The 17,815-nt window shown below is 47.2% G+C and overlaps 1 protein-coding gene across 3 annotated transcripts; it reads left to right on the top strand.

The window, feature by feature from the left end:
* Positions 1-861: 861 nt before the first annotated feature.
* On the top strand, positions 862-17,050 carry KCNJ1 (potassium voltage-gated channel subfamily J member 1). 3 transcript variants are annotated; one of them, XM_027699381.1, is made up of 4 exons: positions 862-1,012; positions 2,670-2,743; positions 3,136-3,208; positions 15,240-17,050. In XM_027699381.1, the coding sequence occupies exon 4, from the start codon at positions 15,262-15,264 to the stop codon at positions 16,372-16,374; it is 1,113 nt and encodes a 370-aa protein (XP_027555182.1). In that variant the 5' UTR covers positions 862-1,012; positions 2,670-2,743; positions 3,136-3,208; positions 15,240-15,261; the 3' UTR covers positions 16,375-17,050. The 3 variants fall into 3 exon arrangements, with proteins under 3 accessions (XP_027555182.1, XP_027555183.1, XP_027555185.1); XM_027699382.1 differs by lacking the exon at positions 3,136-3,208; XM_027699384.1 differs by lacking the exons at positions 862-1,012; positions 2,670-2,743; positions 3,136-3,208 and having other exon boundaries at positions 15,251-15,383; positions 15,461-17,050.
* The last annotated feature ends 765 nt before the right edge of the window (positions 17,051-17,815 follow it).

Below are 17,815 nucleotides of genomic sequence, written 5' to 3'. Positions count from 1 at the left end.
ATTCCTGTCTCCACCTGTCCCTGTAGGTGGCCAGAAGAACTGGGTGTTTATTGCCCTAAACCCAAGGGAAGAGCAGCTTCCAGACTGGGCATCATTGAGGGAAGAACTCATTTATTAATTATGGTAGGGCCTCCAGAAAGTAGGGATACAGACTTCCCCAGCCATCCAAGCCCTCTCTCTACTGATGGAGAGGGATGGGCACCTCTGCAAGGCAATATCTGTCTTAGGGGGAGAAAATTGCCTTCTGAGCACGAGGGAACCAGAGCTGGCTTTACTCCACCTCATTTTTGTGTGCCTACAGGTGAGTGGGAGGATTCCAGCCTTAAGTCACTTCTCCCTTAGGATGCAAAGGGTTGAGAACTCCAAGAGATGCACATTTCTTTAGGCTCCAAGGTGACAGCAATGCAGGGAGAGCAGCAGCAGCCTCCCAGCAAGGAGGTGACTCCTCTGCAAAGAGTCCAGATGGAATCCAAGTTTCAGCTCAAATCCAGGAAGGAAAATCTAAGCAGGAATTTGGCCAAGGACACGTGCAGCTGATGGAGCACAGAGCAAATAAATCAAGATGCAAAGGGCTCTGCAGAATATGGGGGGCATCCAGAGGCAGCTGGTTCTTGCCCAAAGCGAAGGGAAGGCTGATCCTCACAAGTGGCCCAGACAAGAGGTGGGACAAGAGACTCAGATGTGGTGACAGCAGGAGTAAGAGCAGCTCCTACAGGTAATATTTTCTCTGACTTTAGCAGCTCAACACTTGCACTGAGTTTTCCCTCCATCCCTGTGCCTTTGACATCCATACAAACCAAGGCCCCGTTAATGAGCCATTGCATATAGATGAGCTGGCAGCCAGTCAGAAAAGCCACACATAAAAGCCAAAGAGGGCCCTGGGCTCTCCTGCTCTGACACAGAAGCTGTTGGACCCACGTTCTGTGGAAGTTCTGTGGTCTGAGGGACACAAAGCTGGGCAGATTTTCTCCCCCCTCCCTTCTGTGCTCACCTTCACCGCGTCAGACCCAAGGTAAGAGGCTCATGGCCACAGGGTTTGCTTGGGAGCTGCAAAAATCCCCAACCTGTCCTTGCTCGGAATCGTCGTGTCAGGACTATAGAAGGGAGTCAGAAAATCCTTTTCTAGTGGAATGGGATGTTTGGATTCTAGTCTGCCTTGCCACTGGCTCACCTTTCCTTGGGCAACCCTCTCTGCCTCAGTGTCTGCTCCCACTAACCAGGCTACTGAGGAAAACATTGCCCAAGGGAATCTCTGCATCTGCTGTGGTCATCCAAGATAAGGAAGGCAGAACATTCAGGCATTACTCTTCTCTGGGAATGGTGAATGGATTTGTGGCAGCGACATGGAGCTGGAAGGGCCTTAAAATAACAGCTTTGTGAAAAACTGGGGTGGGATAAGCTGGTACAAGCTCCCAGCATATTAGAGTTGTGTGGGAACTGTTGTTTTAACCCTGTATTAGCAGCAGCCACGAGGTCTTCACCTCACAGTAACAAGAGCTAAGCATGTGTAACTGGGCAGTTAACAAGGAGCAGCTACTGATTTTCACAGCTAGACCTGAAATTAGGGGGTTTCAGTCCCCCAGCACCAACAAGCCCCCATGTTCAGCTGCACAGAGACGCAAAGAGGTTCTCAAAAACTCCTGTTAAAACAAGTAACCACCCCAAAATTATCTCCCATTTTGGGCATGACAACGTGTAGTACATGGTTCACTTCCTTAATCTCACAGTCAATTACTTTTCTCAAACCAAATAAACATCAGCAGGGAAAGGGAAAAATCTGCATATGTGTTAGTAATAAATTTAAAAATCAGGGCATACCACTTAAGGGTTGACTTGTCAGAAAATGGTAATTAAAAGTGTTCCAGCTGACAGTGCTGCTTTAATGAATTATTAGTAATGTTCTCTGAGAACATTGGATGAAAGACACCATAAGAGTTCTTACTTAAACAAACCAATTTTCTGCATGATGCAACTTGGCCGCACAAGAGGAGGAAAATCTCCATTATAGAATCAAATTACAAAAATAACCAAGTAATGGTTTGAATGATCAGGAAGGAACAAGTGCCCATTCTGTACCGATTGCCTCTATTTCCTGTACCACAGCCTTTCCCCATAGGTCCTGAGCTAATAACTGCCATTATTTTCTTACATTCTGTTTTGGATAATGTCTGATCACTCCAGAGGCTGCTGGATCCCAAGCCAGCCTTGCCTGGTTGAGCACAGGGGGCTGGACAAGGCAGCTCAGGGCACTTGGGTGAGGAGGTGGATGCTGGGGATGGATCAGAGGGCATGGACCTCCAGGGATGGGCTCTTTGGGTGTTTAAATTTCACCATCACCAAGTGGCTCTTTGTGCCCTTTACTGTTCAGTACCTGATGCAGTTCCTGTTCCAGACAAACCCAAGCTTGGGGAGCAGGGAACAGCTGGGGAAGTGTGGGGGGGCTTGGAAACACAACCCTGCTTAAGGGGAGCAATGTGTGGAGCAGGGAAGGATGAGGGCAAAGGGCACTAAGCCTTAATCATGGATTTGTGTTTGGGTGTGAGGAGCCGGGGGCTGGGAGCTGGTGGGGAGCTGGTGGAAAGAGGCTCTCATGCCTCATTTCCTTTCCCTGGGCTTCTTGCTGCTTTCCAGCTCCATCCAGATTTGTTGTTTGTCCTTGACTGTTTCAGGAGCAATGTAAGAGGGTGCAGCTCTGGGCATCCACCTTTCTTGGCAGGAGTTCTGTGGACACCCCCTAGAGCTGGTAAGCAGGGCTGGCCCCGGGGAGCTGGGTGGGTCCTGGAGGAGGGTGGTCGTGGTGAAGGCACTTTCCAGTGTGGAGTTCAGAGCCCCTTGCCCCTGGAGGCTGTTCTTGTGTTCCAGCTGTTACCAGCAGCTCACCTCAACTCTGAGGTCTCTGGACTAGCAGGAATTAGGGGAGTTTGCCACAGGAATGCAGCTTTACCTTCCAGGCTGCCACAGACCCATTGTCTGTTCCATGTTCAGCACAATCCCCAAAAAGCTGTACTAGCCCTACATCCCCTGCCCTTGGAGCAGGGCTGCAGCTCAGCCTGCCCTCAGCAGAAAAGGAGCTTTAGAGCTCAGATCCAGAGGGCTTTGTTACCCCCCAAAGGTGTTCACAAGCCCTCTCTCCAGAGCAGGGAGCTGGGACCACACCGGGGCTGAGGGGCCGATGAGTTCCCACACTCCGTGCTGAGACCTCACAGAGGTAAGATGGGTTTGTTCCTTTCTTGCTTTCACCAGGCAGGGTTTGGACATGTGAGCATTCCATGAGAAATGCAAAGGAATTTCAGCTGGCTCCTGCTTTAATAAACCCTCTGTGCTCTGGGGAGAAATGTGCCCAGAGGAACCACCCGCCAGGTCACCAACAGCAAGGGACTGCTGGAAGCCCTAAGAAAGTCCATCCCAAAGAGGAAAACAAGTTACACCAGTGGCAGGTGCACCCTGGGAAACAGCCACTGAGCTCTGGGGGGGCACCTTGTGTGGGGATGTTTGCTGATATCGAGAGAAGTTCCTCTCACTTCCTTTTTCCATTTCAATGTGGAGGTTGTGTCTGATCTCGTGCTCACACAGTCTGGTGATGGCCCAGTGAGATGAGATCCTCCTTCAGTCCTCAAATATAAACTGTAACTCTACTGCCTGTCTTAAAGGAGCTACCTGGGCTTTTCTAACATTTTGAGGGGTAAAGTGAGGTAAATCCTTCGCAGGGTTTCCACCACTTCAGTGGGACTCTGGAAACCCCCAGTGACATCCCCAGGTTTGCTGCATAATTGAATTCTGCTTGAAATCCAGCAACAAGGGTTTGAAAGGCTCATTAATGTCTGAGGTAAGAGCTTCACTTTGGGAAGTAATTTAGTCTCAGGTTCAAATTAGGCACTTAACAGAGGCAGAAACTTAAAATAGGAGTCTTGGTACCTTGTGTAGCTGATGACCCAGGGAAGGTTGAAGCAATTCACCTTGAGATGCCAGTTCTAACGAGAGGGAGCCACCAAAGTGGGCACTTCATTAAGTTCCCTCAGGTTGTTTGAATGAATTGACACCATGGAAAATTCCAACAAGATTTAAGCTCCTAAATGAATGGGAAGGATGGAAGATGCCTGAGCAGGATAAACTGCATTTGCCCCTGGAACTGAGACAGGAGGAGATGTGTAAAGGATATCTAAGAATTCAATGTTTTCTGTCTGGTTTTGTCTGGAGCAGAAGGACCTCCTGCAGGAAATACATTAGATGCTGAACAATAAGAGGCAGAAAGAGCCACTGGGCACTTGGTGATGGTGTAATTTAAACACAAAGCCTTGCACAGTGTGGGAACTCATAAATCTAAACTTAAAACTTTCCTTTGCAAAAGGACCTGCAGATCAGCTTAATATTTGTCCACCTCCAAACCCCTCTGTTCCACTCCTTGCTGAGATATTATTCATGCAGAAGCTTTTTTCCCTTCCTGGATAATAAACAAGTTTCTGCCAGGACAGAACTTGAGCATCTCTTATTCAGATTCTCCCAAGCTCTGTGCCCCATTACAGTTCTGACCCCGGGAAGCTGATGCTGCTGCCACAGCACCACATTCAGGAGGGCTCAAAACTTTGCAATCGTTGCATTTTTCCTCCAATACCCTTGTTTCCCTTCCATCTTGTGAGTAGGTGGGGAAACAGGCACAAAGGGGAGAATATTTGTCCCATAGTACACAAAAAGTCAGGAAAAGTCAGGGACTGAGCTCGGGTATCTGAACTCTGGGAAATGCTTTATCACTTGACTGTATTTTCTAGGTCCTGCAGCCAAAAGCCATTTTATTAGGACAGATCAGTTTGGTTTGGGTTGAGACACAATACACTCCCTCAGTTCACTCCTTGCTGTGAAACAGTGAGGAACAGAATGAGCTGAATACTGGTCTCTGACCCTGCTAATAAGTTGATTTAATTGGATTTGATTTTTCAAATGTAACATCTCAAGTCAGCCATAAACTCTGGAATTAGCATAGCCTGTCTCAGCACAGGAGAGATTTTCAAGGAGCAGAAGGAGATGAAGTCCATGGCCAATGAATTTCAAATTACACTGAGGATGAACTCAGCCATGTGCATGTCAAACTAAAACTGTGCAGGCTCTGAGAGCACCAAGCAGCAAAGTTATTAATGGCTCACATTTGCTATTAGGAATGCAAAGGAGCTGCTTTGCACCCAGTTTGTTCAGATGTCTCTTCACATCAATGACCCATGTGACGGGTCAATAATTCACTCAGTGCACACTGAAAGCCAAGAATGTCTTGCAAGTCAATTATACTTAAATAAATAATTAGGAGAAGAGAAGGAACTGAAGGACTGGACTAGAAAAAGCTCTGCTGGTGAAATACTGCATATCCCAGGGAAAGCAGAGTGTTCCTGGCTTTAGATCTTTAGCTCATGTTCCCCAGTACCTTCAAAGGGTGCTGGCCCCTGAAAGCAGAAAATAGCCATAAAAGGGGCAATTTTGAGTTTTAGTATTTTGGGGAATAATCAGGCTCCTGTGTAACTAAAAGCTATTTGCTTCCTGCAGGAGATGTGGGGGAAAGTAGGACATTAGGCAAATAGCTGCCCACTGAGATTTGATCCTCAAAATTTGTTCCTGAAATTTGTTCTGCTTTCATGGCATTACATTGTAATAAATCCCAGGAACATTTTACCCAATCTCTGGGCACAAGCGGGCTGTGATTCAGAGGGACAAAATTCGCTTCATCAGGCCTTGTAGGAAAGAGCAGCAAATGCCTTTAGCAGCTCTGACTGCAGCTGGGAACCTCTGAAATCAGCCTTTTTCACAGCCCAGGTCCTGGGAGCTCTCAGAGCCGTGGCAGGGGTTGCAGGGTGAGCTGTTCATCCCTGCACACTCCTCTGGAGGGAGGGCTCTTATCCCACTCCGGGCTGCAGCAGCCAAGGAGAGCTGGGGGAAGGGAACTGTGCAGGTGAGACAAGATGTGTCTGGAGAGGCTGTAGAAAATCATCCAAATCAGGCTGCAGGAACCAGGGGCAGGACAAAACCTGCCAATCACGGGCTGCAGCGTTCGGGCTGGAAAGAAATCTTCCAAACTATTGCTGGCTGAGAGTCTCATTGTTGAGCCTGGACTGATGACATGCACGGCATCAGCCAGCAAGGAGCTGCTCCTGCCTGACAGACGTGCAGGGAGCTGGGAGAGGGGCAGGGAAAAACACCAGGCAGCAGATGATGTGCTCCAGTGTCAGCTCAGCACATCAGACAGGCAGAGACAGGCAGGAATTCCTGGAGCAGAGAGCCTGTGTTCTCCAAAAGGGTACAGGGGAACGTGCATCTGTTCAGGAGTGCAACAAATCCTTTCCCTTTTGAACAATTCCCTGGGGTCACCGCAGGTTTCTTTGCTTTGGGGACGTTCAGGGAGAATTAAGAGGTTCCATCCGTTCCTGTGGTACCACCAGAGCCCACCTGGCTTTGATCACAGCTAAAGGGGGTTCCTTGTGCTTCTGAGGTAAAAAGCAACTTCAAAAACTCAAGTCCAAAATGCCTATTGATGGAGAGCAAGTCTGGAACGATATTCCTTTCAACACATCTGCTGGAAAACTTCTGAATGGCAGACAGGGCACATTCAGAGGAACTTAACACGTGTTAAAATCCCTGTCTAAGAGAAACTATGACCCTCAGTACAGAAATTCAAGAAACAAAGACAGCTCAAGTGGAAAATAAGGCCAAATCCAAGCAGCAGCAGAGCCAGGAACAGGCAGAAAAATAGCAAAAGAACTAATAGTAGAAAAGACTTCCATAAACTATATATCTGTGGGATTTACTGTGAGAACACTGTTATTAAAGGAAGGGGGATGAGAGGTGCTCAGTAATGAGCAGCAGCACAGAATTTAGGCCTCAGTGCAGCCTTTAATCCCTGGCAACTGAGACAGGCAGAGATGGAAAACTGCTTTACACCCAGTTCAGTGACAGAAATGATCCAAGGGAAGGGCTACACATACACACACACTTTCATCTTGAGAGAAAGCCCTCCTCACTTTGTTCTTCGTTTACATGAAGGAAGTGATAAAGTATGAAAGAGCTGCCTTTCTGTATGGAAAAAAATAGCAATAATTTCTATTAAAGGCACAGCACTGCTCCTGAAAGATCTCAAAATACTTCAAGTGGCAGCTGTGTTCAGGGATCAGCAGTTACTACTGATGCATCGAGCTGCTCTGACAGGGCAGGGCAGCCCAGAAGTTGTAATAAAATAACTCTCTACATCGTGAAACCCCATTCTCAACCTTAAAATAGTCTCACAGTTGCATGTAAAGTAGTGAAATTATTCTTCTTTCCTTTGCAGACAGGGACATGAGTTAGAAAGCAATGGAAACAGTCTGAGACCACAGAGTCAGGGCCACAGATCAACAACTGCCTCTTTCCAGATGAATCTTCCTGTCTCCTCTTCACCCATCTCAGGGGAGGCTGCAGAGAGCAGCTCCCACCTGCAGCTCATCTGGTTTCTCTCCAAGCCTTTCCTCTCCCAATCCTACTGCTCAGGGCTTGGCATTCCCAATGGAAAGCTGGCAGAGCAGGGGTTGAGTCTGGCTTATCAAGACCAACGTGACAGTCCCTATCTGGGCTGCTCTGGTTGGATTATTGGCACCAAACCAGCACAGCACAGTGGGAGTTTTGCCAGCTTAGAAATCAAAGTCACCTTGATAACCACCAAAGCCTGGGCTGCTGAAATCAGAGCCTGACTGAAGGTGAGGACAGTGCTCTTCACGTTCCAGGAAAATATTCCTGACTGGGGTTTTCCCTGGTGCAATAAGCAGGTGAAAGATTGCAGCAGAGCAATCTTTCATTGTGAAATTCATCCCAGGAGTTCATACAGGCACCTTTCTGGAGCACGTCCAGTCTGGATCCTGAAAACAAAAGGAACACTACCTGCTGCAGGGTCACCCAGGTTAGGGATTTATTTGCCTTTCCCTCATCTCCCTCAGGTTCCTGCACAGGGATTATCCCAGACCTGACAAGGAGTCCATCAAATCCTGTCTCTGGGGCTGAGTGTGCAGTGTGTGACCACAGCAGGGTAGTTTATTCTGAGTATTCCTTTACCATGTCTCTGTTCTGGAGCTGGAATTGGCTGTTCTCTGAAATACTGGGAGAAGACTTTATATCACAGCAAATTTGCTTTCTTGCTTTTGTTCCTTTAGCACAGACAGAGCAGCTTCCTGCTCCTCTTGTGCATTGAGTGAGCAGAACCTCTTTCCATTCCCACTGAAAGCTGCTCCTCATGTTTTCTGTCAGCACTGTTCCCACTCCCAGAGCTGGGTCCTTTTTGGGCTGGAACAAAGGTACAATCAGTTTAAATTTACCAGCACAATGGTACAAGCAGCTTAAATTTAGGAGCACTTTGGAAAGCAAGGCTGCACAGAAGCTTTGCTATGCCAAGGTAGTGCTGAACACTGAGATCCCCAAGCTCAGGTGGTACAGCAGGGGCAGAGCAGCATTCCCAGGAGCCTTTACCTTGGGGAAGGGTCTCTTGCTGTGTCACTGGTCCCAGAACCAGCACAAACCCTCTGGCCACACTGTGCTGGTGACTGAGACTTGACATTGCCAACCTGGAGAAACAAAATGTTGAGTTAATGATTGAACCCCTTAAATAGTGCAGCAGAGAACAGCAGAGTGAGGGAATGTGCAGGGCAGGCTCACATGACTCTGCCCATTGCCCCCCTGCCTTTCAGGGGGGGTTTGTGCAGCTCTGCCTTCCAGCCCAGGCTCAGTGGGTGGATTCTGCTCCCACACTTCCAGATGAGAACTGATTCCATCTGCCTTTCTCCCACATTTGGAGTGCAGTGCCTCTGTCAGGCAACAGAGACAAGTAACCAGACAAAACCTGCCTTTCTCCATTAAAAATTTCCAGCTGAAAGCAACAGCTTTATTTTCAAGAATTCTCAGTCCATCAAAATCAATTCTCTTGAAGTAGAATATAAAACTAGCATAACACTGTTGGTGAGTTAAATCCTGATTTTTTCTTATGCAACCACAACAACATGTCACACAGATGTCCACTGCAATGAGGATTGTTTTGTTGGGGTTTTTTTGACTGAAGTAAAATGCCCAATTTGCTTGAAAAATCATTCCTCCTAGAGAGCCATTTCCTACTGAAAATTTAATATTTTCAGTGGAAACCTAAAGTAGGACTAGTTCTGTTGAGAAATCCTGCTGTGAAGGCAGCTCAGCTCCCAGTTCCCTGTCTCCAGGGCCAAGGAAACCAGCTTGGCTGCACAGCTCCTGGTGCCCCTGGGTTCTCTGCCAGCGCAGAAGGTGCTGTGGGAGATCCAGTCTAGCCATGGAATTAGCTGAACACTGCAAAAATATCAAATAATGACATTTTCCTTGATGCCAATGAGGTGATTGTTGCTCAAAAGTGCTGGCAAATGTTCTAGAGCTGCTCTACAAGGGCCACATTTCTGTGCATTTACCAAAACCTTCCCCATGTTGGTATATGAGACAAGTCCTTCGCTCTCCACTCAGCTGAAACCTTCAGCCTCTCCCCCAGTAAATGCAGCCATGGATTAATTTCTGTGCAGCACTAATTACAGTATTATTAATTGCTAACAATGACAGTAATGTCTTTATTGCTGTAAATCCTTTATTTATACGTCTGAAGTAAGTATTTTAACCTTTGAGGACCCCAAACACTCCTAAGCTTTCAGAAAACAAGATTTGCTTGAGTCTCCAGCGCTGCAGTGCCTGGTTTTTCATTTATTCATGTGCCTGTGTTGCCATGAATGAATTATTTCAGTCAGCTTTGTGAGGGAAACCAGGACATGAGGGAAAGAGGGAGGGAAGGAAGGGAGGGAGGGAAGGAAGGGAAGGAAAGGAAGGAAAGGAAGGGAAGGAAAGGAGGAAGGAAGGAAGAAAGGAAGAAATGGGATAGTGCATGTCCTTGTTGTATCCCTGGTGGGATGGGCTGGGACAGTCCTGGTTCATGCAGTTTATGAACAGAAGGATGAAACCCCCCTCTTCCCAATTGAAGAGGAAATTTTGGCACTTGAGAGAGATCCTTCCTTAGGTGCTCACATAGAGCTGTGTGCATACAGAAATCTGAGGTGGAAGACATCTGTTCCAAGGATATTCCATATTCCCAGGGGATATTATGAACTGCCCCTCTGCCTCTCCTGCTGAGCACCAGCCAGCACTGAGGGGAAAGGGCAGCTCTGGCACCTCCCAGTAATTCTGTTCAGCAGCACAGAGGGCAAGGCAGGGCACAAATCCTTTGGTGCATCCACTTGAAATTCCTGTTGGACTTTAGGTTGGCAAAGTGCAGCCGCTCGGGCTGGAGCTGGGACAGGGCTCCAGATTATCCCTGAGCCGGATGGAGGGATCACATTTCCCACATGGAACTGGCATTTCAGTCAAGCCTTGGGAGGCCCAGCCCCTGTGCTCAGTGCTCTGAGGTGTGTCAGGGCACAAACTCCCTGCTGGCATTGCCAGGGCAAGGAGCAAACTGGGCTCTGGCAGTTCCCAGTGCCAGCAGGGCTGGTCCTGGGGCTGATGTGTCCCTCAGGAAGGTGCACAGGGCATGGAGCAGCTCAGATCCTTCTCAGACATTCCCTATGACAGCTCAGGTCCTTCTCAGACATTCCCCAGGGCTCACTGGCTGCTCCAGTGACCTTGGGTTTGGGCTCCACTCACAATTGACTCAGTGCAGGGCCAGCTCTCTCTGACACCCCTTCATTCAGAGCGTGATACAAGCAGCAGGACAGAGTCTGCAGCTGGCATCCCATCCCAACAGGCTATTCCTGCTCTCCATCCCATCCCAACAGGCTATTCCTGCTCTCTATCCCATCCCAACAGGCTATTCCTGCTCTCCATTCCATCCCAAGAGGCTACTCCTGCCCTGCATCCCGTCCCAACAGGCCATTCCTGCTCTCCATCCCATCCCATTCCTGCTCTCCAGGGCAGCCAGTGAAGGGCACATGAGCTGCCCTTTCTCAAGGGCTGGGGAGTGAAGCCCCAGCAGATAATCCACAAGACTGTTAGAGTTTGCTTTCCTGATAAAGAAGCATTTTATGAGGTATTAGGAATTGGATATTTCATGTACTTTGTTCAGAGAAGTTCAACACAAAGGAAAACACAGGAAGGGCTGAAAGAAGATCTGAGTTTTGCAAAGAACTGAACAGAACTGGGAAAAGAAATAATCCTTTAACTCTGTATCCCCTTTCTTCTACCTAAGCTGCTTAGAACTTCATCTGAATCCCTAACAGAGATGTGTTTCTAACGAGGGCTGTGGGGTCAGGGAGATGCTTTCCATTTCTGTTCTCCCCCTCATGATTCAGTTCTGCCAACTTTGCTCAGACATCCTTTGCTGGGAGGGAAGAAATGCCTGTGAAGCCACAGATATCAGAACTTCAGGGAAATGGAGGCAAAGAAACTTTGTTCTTGTCAGGCCCCCGTCAAACACGAACCACCTTCCCCTTCCCTCCCTCTCTGATCTCCCCCAGAGCTGCACGTGGCTGAGATTAAAGCCATTTCCCTGGATTAATGTGCTCCACACACAGCCCTGGGCAAAACTCACCCACAGAACAATTAAAGTTCCTGGTCCTTATCCCCCACAGCCAACATTTTTCAAACCAAACCAGTGGAAAGCGAGTAAGGACAAAGAGAAGCACTCAGGCACATCTGTGAGGGAGCAGAGCAGCTCCAGGTGGGACAGAGCTCCCAGGAACTGCAATGGTTGGCATTACCTACCCCCAGGAATGCAGAGAAAAAATAGGAACACATCTGAGAACAGCTACATTCCAGGCATCTATCAAATATTCTGGGTGGAGGGACTGAGACAGCAGTTGGAAAGCCAAGAATGGAGATCTGAGAGTTTGTGCTTATTCCAGTGATCCCTGGGAAGCACAGGACTGGGACAGGGAAGGGGAAGCTCCTTGTTTTCCCAGCTAACCTTGACAGGTCACGTTTATTCCTGGAAGAGTTTTATTGGTAAAGGTCCCCTCTGAGTCAGACTATGAGCAGTGAACCCTCTATAAACACACTGTGCCTGGGGACACCTTTGCTGACTCCTGCAGCACGGAATTCCAGCCCAGACAGTCAGAAACACTGGGCTTATTTGGGCCCAACAGGAAACATATCCTGGTAAATATTAGCTAAGATGTAGCCAGGCTACCTTCGCTGATTTAAATTAAAAGGACTTTAATTGCTGTATTATATAACTTGCTTTATATAATCTCCTGCAGACAGTCAGGGATATAGTCTCACCATGCTTATCCAGGAGGGAATTTGGCTCCTGCTGCAGCAAATCAACACATTTCAGCCGTGTGTGGGAGCAGGAGATTTGTTGAAAGGAGAATTCCTTTGTCATCCTGCCAGCAGAAAGGTGTAATTCTTCTGCCTCTTTGATCTGCTCGGGGGGAGCTCCAGCAGGGCTTGTGGAACAGCCTCTGAGGAGGGTGTGGAGAGAGGCAGGACAAGGATGGGGAGAGGGGGGATCTATTTTCAAGGTTCCAGGCTTGTTCTCAGCTCTTCTGTGATTATTTTCTGGTCAATATGTCCAGATCCTCAGTTAAATTTCCCAAGGTTTCCATGGAAGGCTGAATCAGACCTACCAGAACTGTGGTAGCAACTTATCATGACCCCCAGTGTGAGAAGATGGGGAGATTAGAAACCAGAATTCCTGTAGATTCCTGCAGATTCCTTCCTAATGTTCCCAATACCTTAAAAAAAGCCTTTTTTATTAGAAAATTAGAATCCTAATTCACTGGGATTAGGAGCCTCTTTATGCCTAAGGAGTCCATGTGCAGTTTATGATGGACAAGGTGATGCATCCCAAATTTTCACCTGCTATTCTGGAAAGGCCAATTTTCACATTATTGTTATAAAATTAACACCAGAGTCAGCTGAATGTTTTTGAACAATAAGAGTGTCAGAAGATAAACACTGGAAATTTTTTTTAATAGTGTCTTGCACAGGAATATTTTATTTTTGCTCAAACTATGCATTAACATGAACATTTTAAAAGTGAGTCAGGAAAATAAAAGCTGAGAATTGTTTAGAAAGTGTGACCTCCTTCCCCTTTCCTCGAATACATGCTTAAAGTTTAACCTTTGGCAGCCACATTTGCAACCAATAAATCCAACAGCAAAAGTTTCAAATGGGGAAAAGGTACATTACAAAGTGACCTTCATTTTTTTTCATCTTAATTTTACTGAGCAGGGGAAAGGTGGTTTCAGCCTCAGTGCAGAAGGAAGGCAACTGTGAGACACAGAAATAAATTCATTCTCAGGGCTGCTGATACTTACAGGGACATTAAATAACAGAATTTACTTCTGCCTTTACAACATGCAATTAATTTGTGCTTAGACTCCATCACTGTAATTTAATATTTTATTTGCTGCTGATTATCATATCTGAAGGTCCTTGTAACTGTGTCTGATGGGAGGATTTCTGGTTTAGCCAACTGAAAGTTGCCTACAGAGTAAAGGGACAAATTGCCAAACAGCAATTCTTAACTTCACAAAAATATTGTGGAAGTGGAGCCTCAGGGGGGACCCAGGGTCCTTTCCTATCAATGAGGAGTCAAACATCCAACTGGCACAGGCAGCTCTCAAATGTTTAAATGGCTAAAGTTAAATGAGACAAACGTCCCATTAAACTCCCATCAGTGTCAGCTGGAGCACTCTGGATTATCCCCATCTTGGATAGATGAAATTAGAGCTTAGGGGAGCGAAGCAATTCTTGCCACAAACATTTCAGCACATGAAATCCAGCACAATTTGGGCAGCCCATTTGAGAACAATTTGAGCCCAAGCATTTTGCTCTAACCAGAAAGGAAGCCTGGCTGGGACGGGATATGAGGCAGGGTTTGAGATAAGTGGTGAAGCATCTTGAGCTTGCTCTAAAAAAATAATTCCTAAGGGGTTTTTTGCTGTCCCTTTCTATTGGGAAGGGTGGTGCAGCTGTAAAGTAACAATAGCAAACACTTCCAAAGCTCTCAGCATCTCCCATCTCATCAAACCTGGGTCCTTCTAAAGAAAACATCCCCCCCAGCAGCTGCAGGACCCCAAAACCTCAGCTCTCTGTGGCTGGGGATGCTCATCCTTAGAGGCACAGCAGGCTCAGAACATCCTTTGTTTGAGGCAGCAGGAAGAATATTTTCCCCTCAAGTTCTTCCCTGATTTCAGTGGACATTTTGCCCCAAGACACCTGATCTCAGCACAGGGTTTGGTTCAGCTGCACGAGAAGAGTTTTGGTCACCAGAGGCTGAATAACGTGGGGTGGGTCAGAGCTGTGCACTCATCCACCATCCTCTCTGGCAACCAAACTTGTGCTTGGAGGCTGATAAACTCAGAATCAATTATTTCTAACAACAGTCCTAAGTTTTGGGTCAAAGTCAGTCCCCAGATCTGTGTGTGAACACAGCAGGCAGCCCCTGACTCTGCAGATCAACCTGTCCCCTGTCTGTGTGTCTGAGTGACTCCAACACTGCACATGGATCCATACTCCAGTCTGAGCAGGTGTTTTCTCCATCAATGACTCTTATTCCCTGGGTTCCCTGTTAACATGGCCAATCATAAAGTATAAAATCCACAGGGGTGCAGAGTTCCCCTTTAAGAAAGGATTTCTGAATCTGATCCTTTAGTCTCAGCATCACCTTTGTGGTGGGTAAACCCCCAAATTCTCCTGATGCTGAAATTTAGTTTCCTCTTTTATTCTCACCTAAAAATCCTATTTGAGATGCTTTTGTGAATCCAGAGTTTGAATTTCACACCTTCAAACCCCATCTATAACTACACTAAAAATAACTGCATGTCTGGCTTAATTATATCTTTTGCATCCACTCTTGATTCTTCCCAAATTTGCTCTCCAGGTCACACCCAGGCCTCCTCATGCCAAGGCACCACACACACTTGCATAAACAGGCCATGATTCATGTCCTAAAAGGCAGGAACACCTCACCCACCAGTTTTCCCCACAAATGCCCACGATGAAGTTACCTTTTCTCTCTGCTTCCACTTACTCAGCTAAGCAGAGGACAATATTAACAGTTGACCGACTCTGAGTTTACTGAGCAAGCCAAAATGATTATTTTTTGCTGGAATGCTCCTTAGGCAAGGAACTGTTCTTTTGCTCATGTACTCACTGAAACTTTCCCCACCAACTGTGGGAAAATATGCAAATGACACAACTCTTTCCTAAACGAGCGTCTTGAGACTCTGTCAGAATTTCCCTCTCGCCTGCAGGTACAAATCAAACCTGAGTGTTTGTTGTTTCTCGCTCTCCAGAACGGCGGCAGCAGCAGAGGGAATGTTCAACTACCTCCGGCAACGCTTCACCAGCCACCTGCGGGAGCGCGGCCGGCGCAGGGCCAGGCTGGTCTCCAAGGATGGCAGGTGTAACATAGAGTTTGGCAATGTGGAACAGTCCAGGTTTGTCTTTTTGATTGATATATGGACCACCATCCTGGACCTCAGGTGGAGATACAAAATGACTATCTTCATTTCAGCCTTCTTGGGCAGCTGGTTTCTGTTCGGGCTCCTCTGGTACGTGGTGGCCTACATCCACAAAGACCTGCCCGAGTTCAACCCCTCCATCAATCACACCCCCTGTGTGGAGAACATCAACGGCCTCACCTCGGCCTTCCTGTTCTCCCTGGAGACCCAGGTGACCATCGGCTACGGCTTCAGGTGTGTCACAGAGCAATGTGCCACTGCCATCTTCCTGCTCATCTTCCAGTCCATCCTGGGGGTCATCATCAACTCCTTCATGTGTGGGGCCATCCTGGCCAAGATCTCCAGGTCCAAGAACAGGGCCAAGACCATCACCTTCAGCAAGAACGCCGTCATCAGCAAGCGTGGGGGGAAGCTCTGCCTCCTCATCCGAGTGGCAAACCTCAGGAAGAGCCTCCTCATTGGGAGCCACATCTATGGGAAGCTCCTCAAGACCACCATCACCCCGGAAGGAGAGACAATCATTTTGGACCAGGTCAACATAGAGTTTGTAGTCGATGCTGGCAACGAGAATCTCTTCTTCATCTCCCCACTCACCATTTATCACATCATAGACAAGAACAGTCCCTTCTTCCACATGGCAGCAGAGACCATCCTGCAGCAGGATTTTGAGCTGGTGGTGTTTTTAGATGGCACTGTGGAAGCCACCAGTGCCACCTGCCAGGTGAGGACGTCCTACATCCCCGAGGAGGTGCTCTGGGGCTACCGCTTCGCTCCCATCGTGTCCAAGACCAAAGAAGGGAAATACAGAGTTGACTTCCAGAACTTCAGCAAGACAGTGGCTGTGGAGACCCCCCACTGTGCCTTCTGCCTCTACAACGAGAAAGAAGCTAAAGCCAAAGAGAAGAAAGGTTATGACAACCCTGGGTTTGTCCTTGAAGTCAGTGAAACCAGTGACACAAAAATGTAGTTCAGGTACTCATGGGACTGTCCCTGTCATCAGAAAGAATTCAATCTCCAGAGGATTAATAACTTAGTAAAACAAAAGAGAAGCACAGGTTTGGTTTTACTGTACAACAGCATTTCTTTTCTCAAAAGCCTCAAATCAAAGGGGAGCAGGACACCAGTGATCTCCAGAATGCTATTGAACTACACGGTATGTATTTCATAGAATTTATATTTTTATACCTGCGGGACATTTTATGGAGCTGCTATGTTGGAATGTCCAACTCAGGTTCCCAGAGGCATGAAAGGGTGTTAAAAATCCTGAAAATATGGAAAGAAGCTTTAGGACATGTTAAAGATACACAGCTGTTGGAATGAGAACATGAAAAGGGGAGACAGAAAGCAAAGCTGAAGAAACCTGGGGGACTTAGGAGCCAAAACCTCAAAAAAAGGTACATTTCTGGTTGCCAAAGTCCTCCATGAAAACAGACTCTCGAGCATGGGAACATTTGAGCACTTTTGAACATTCTGAAACAATTCCTTCCTTCTTTCTTTGAGGCTGGTTCAGCAACAGAAACGGAGCGTTAAGAGATGCAAAGTGCTTAGGAAACCAGGAAAGACAAAACTGGGGCCGTGCTGCTGCCATCCAGAACTCCAAAACAGGACTTCTCCCCTGTGAAAGCCTTTGGTTCCTTTCAGGGGAAAAAATAGCCAAGTGGAAATGAAAACTGCAAAAACAAGAAGCAGAGACCCACAATGGGAAGAGAGGAATTTTGCAGCTTATTCCCAACTGTCTCATCCCTCAGATTCCCTTCACTTCCCCGGGAGCTGGATGGCTGTGGAGCAAGGAAACATCTGAAGACAACTGTGCAGCAAAGTGAGGAGATGGAGAACACATTGAGTGCTTCCCACCTGGCACAGAGCACTCCACAGGGAGGAGAGAGGAAATCCCCAGCACTGGATGTATCCTCCAAAATAAACCCCAGAGCAAACACAGATTATCTTTCCCTTTGAAGCACCAAGGTCTTGTTCAAACAAAAACACAACACAGGAGCCTCCCACCAACAGTTGGCTTCAGATTTAGTCCCAACCCATCCATCTCAGCCCAGCAAAACGTGCAGCCCTCCAGGAAATGCCTTCTGCTCGGGGGGAGCTGAGCAGTGGGAGCATTTGCTGGGTATAACTGTTGACATTTAAGTTTCAAATGCAACAAGAAGCTTCAATAACTTTTTGGTGAATTTCTACTCCCTCACAGCCTTTTTTATTTTCTGCTGGTTTAAGAGGAAATAATTTTCCTTATTTTTATTTTCCAACTGGTTCTGTTGCTGGGAGTTCAAGTGGCAGAGCAAAGGGACTTTTTTTGGGAACTCTTTCCCTTGATGTAAGTCAGCTCATCTATTTTCAATGCTGTGGTAAAATGGAAATGTTGTTTAAAAGCTGCCAGACTGAGTGGTTTTAAAGGAAGG

The sequence above is a fragment of the Neopelma chrysocephalum genome, unplaced genomic scaffold (assembly GCF_003984885.1).
Source record: "Neopelma chrysocephalum unplaced genomic scaffold, ASM398488v2 Primary Assembly neopelma1_138, whole genome shotgun sequence".
NCBI lineage: Eukaryota > Metazoa > Chordata > Aves > Passeriformes > Pipridae > Neopelma > Neopelma chrysocephalum.
Note: the sequence above shows the minus strand (reverse complement) of the source record. Positions and strands in the feature narration are given on the sequence as shown.

Excerpts from the sequence above, each read along its gene's own strand:
- KCNJ1 (XM_027699382.1), top strand. The coding sequence starts at position 15,262 with ATGTTCAACTACCTCCGGCAACGCTTCACCAGCCACCTGCGGGAGCGC.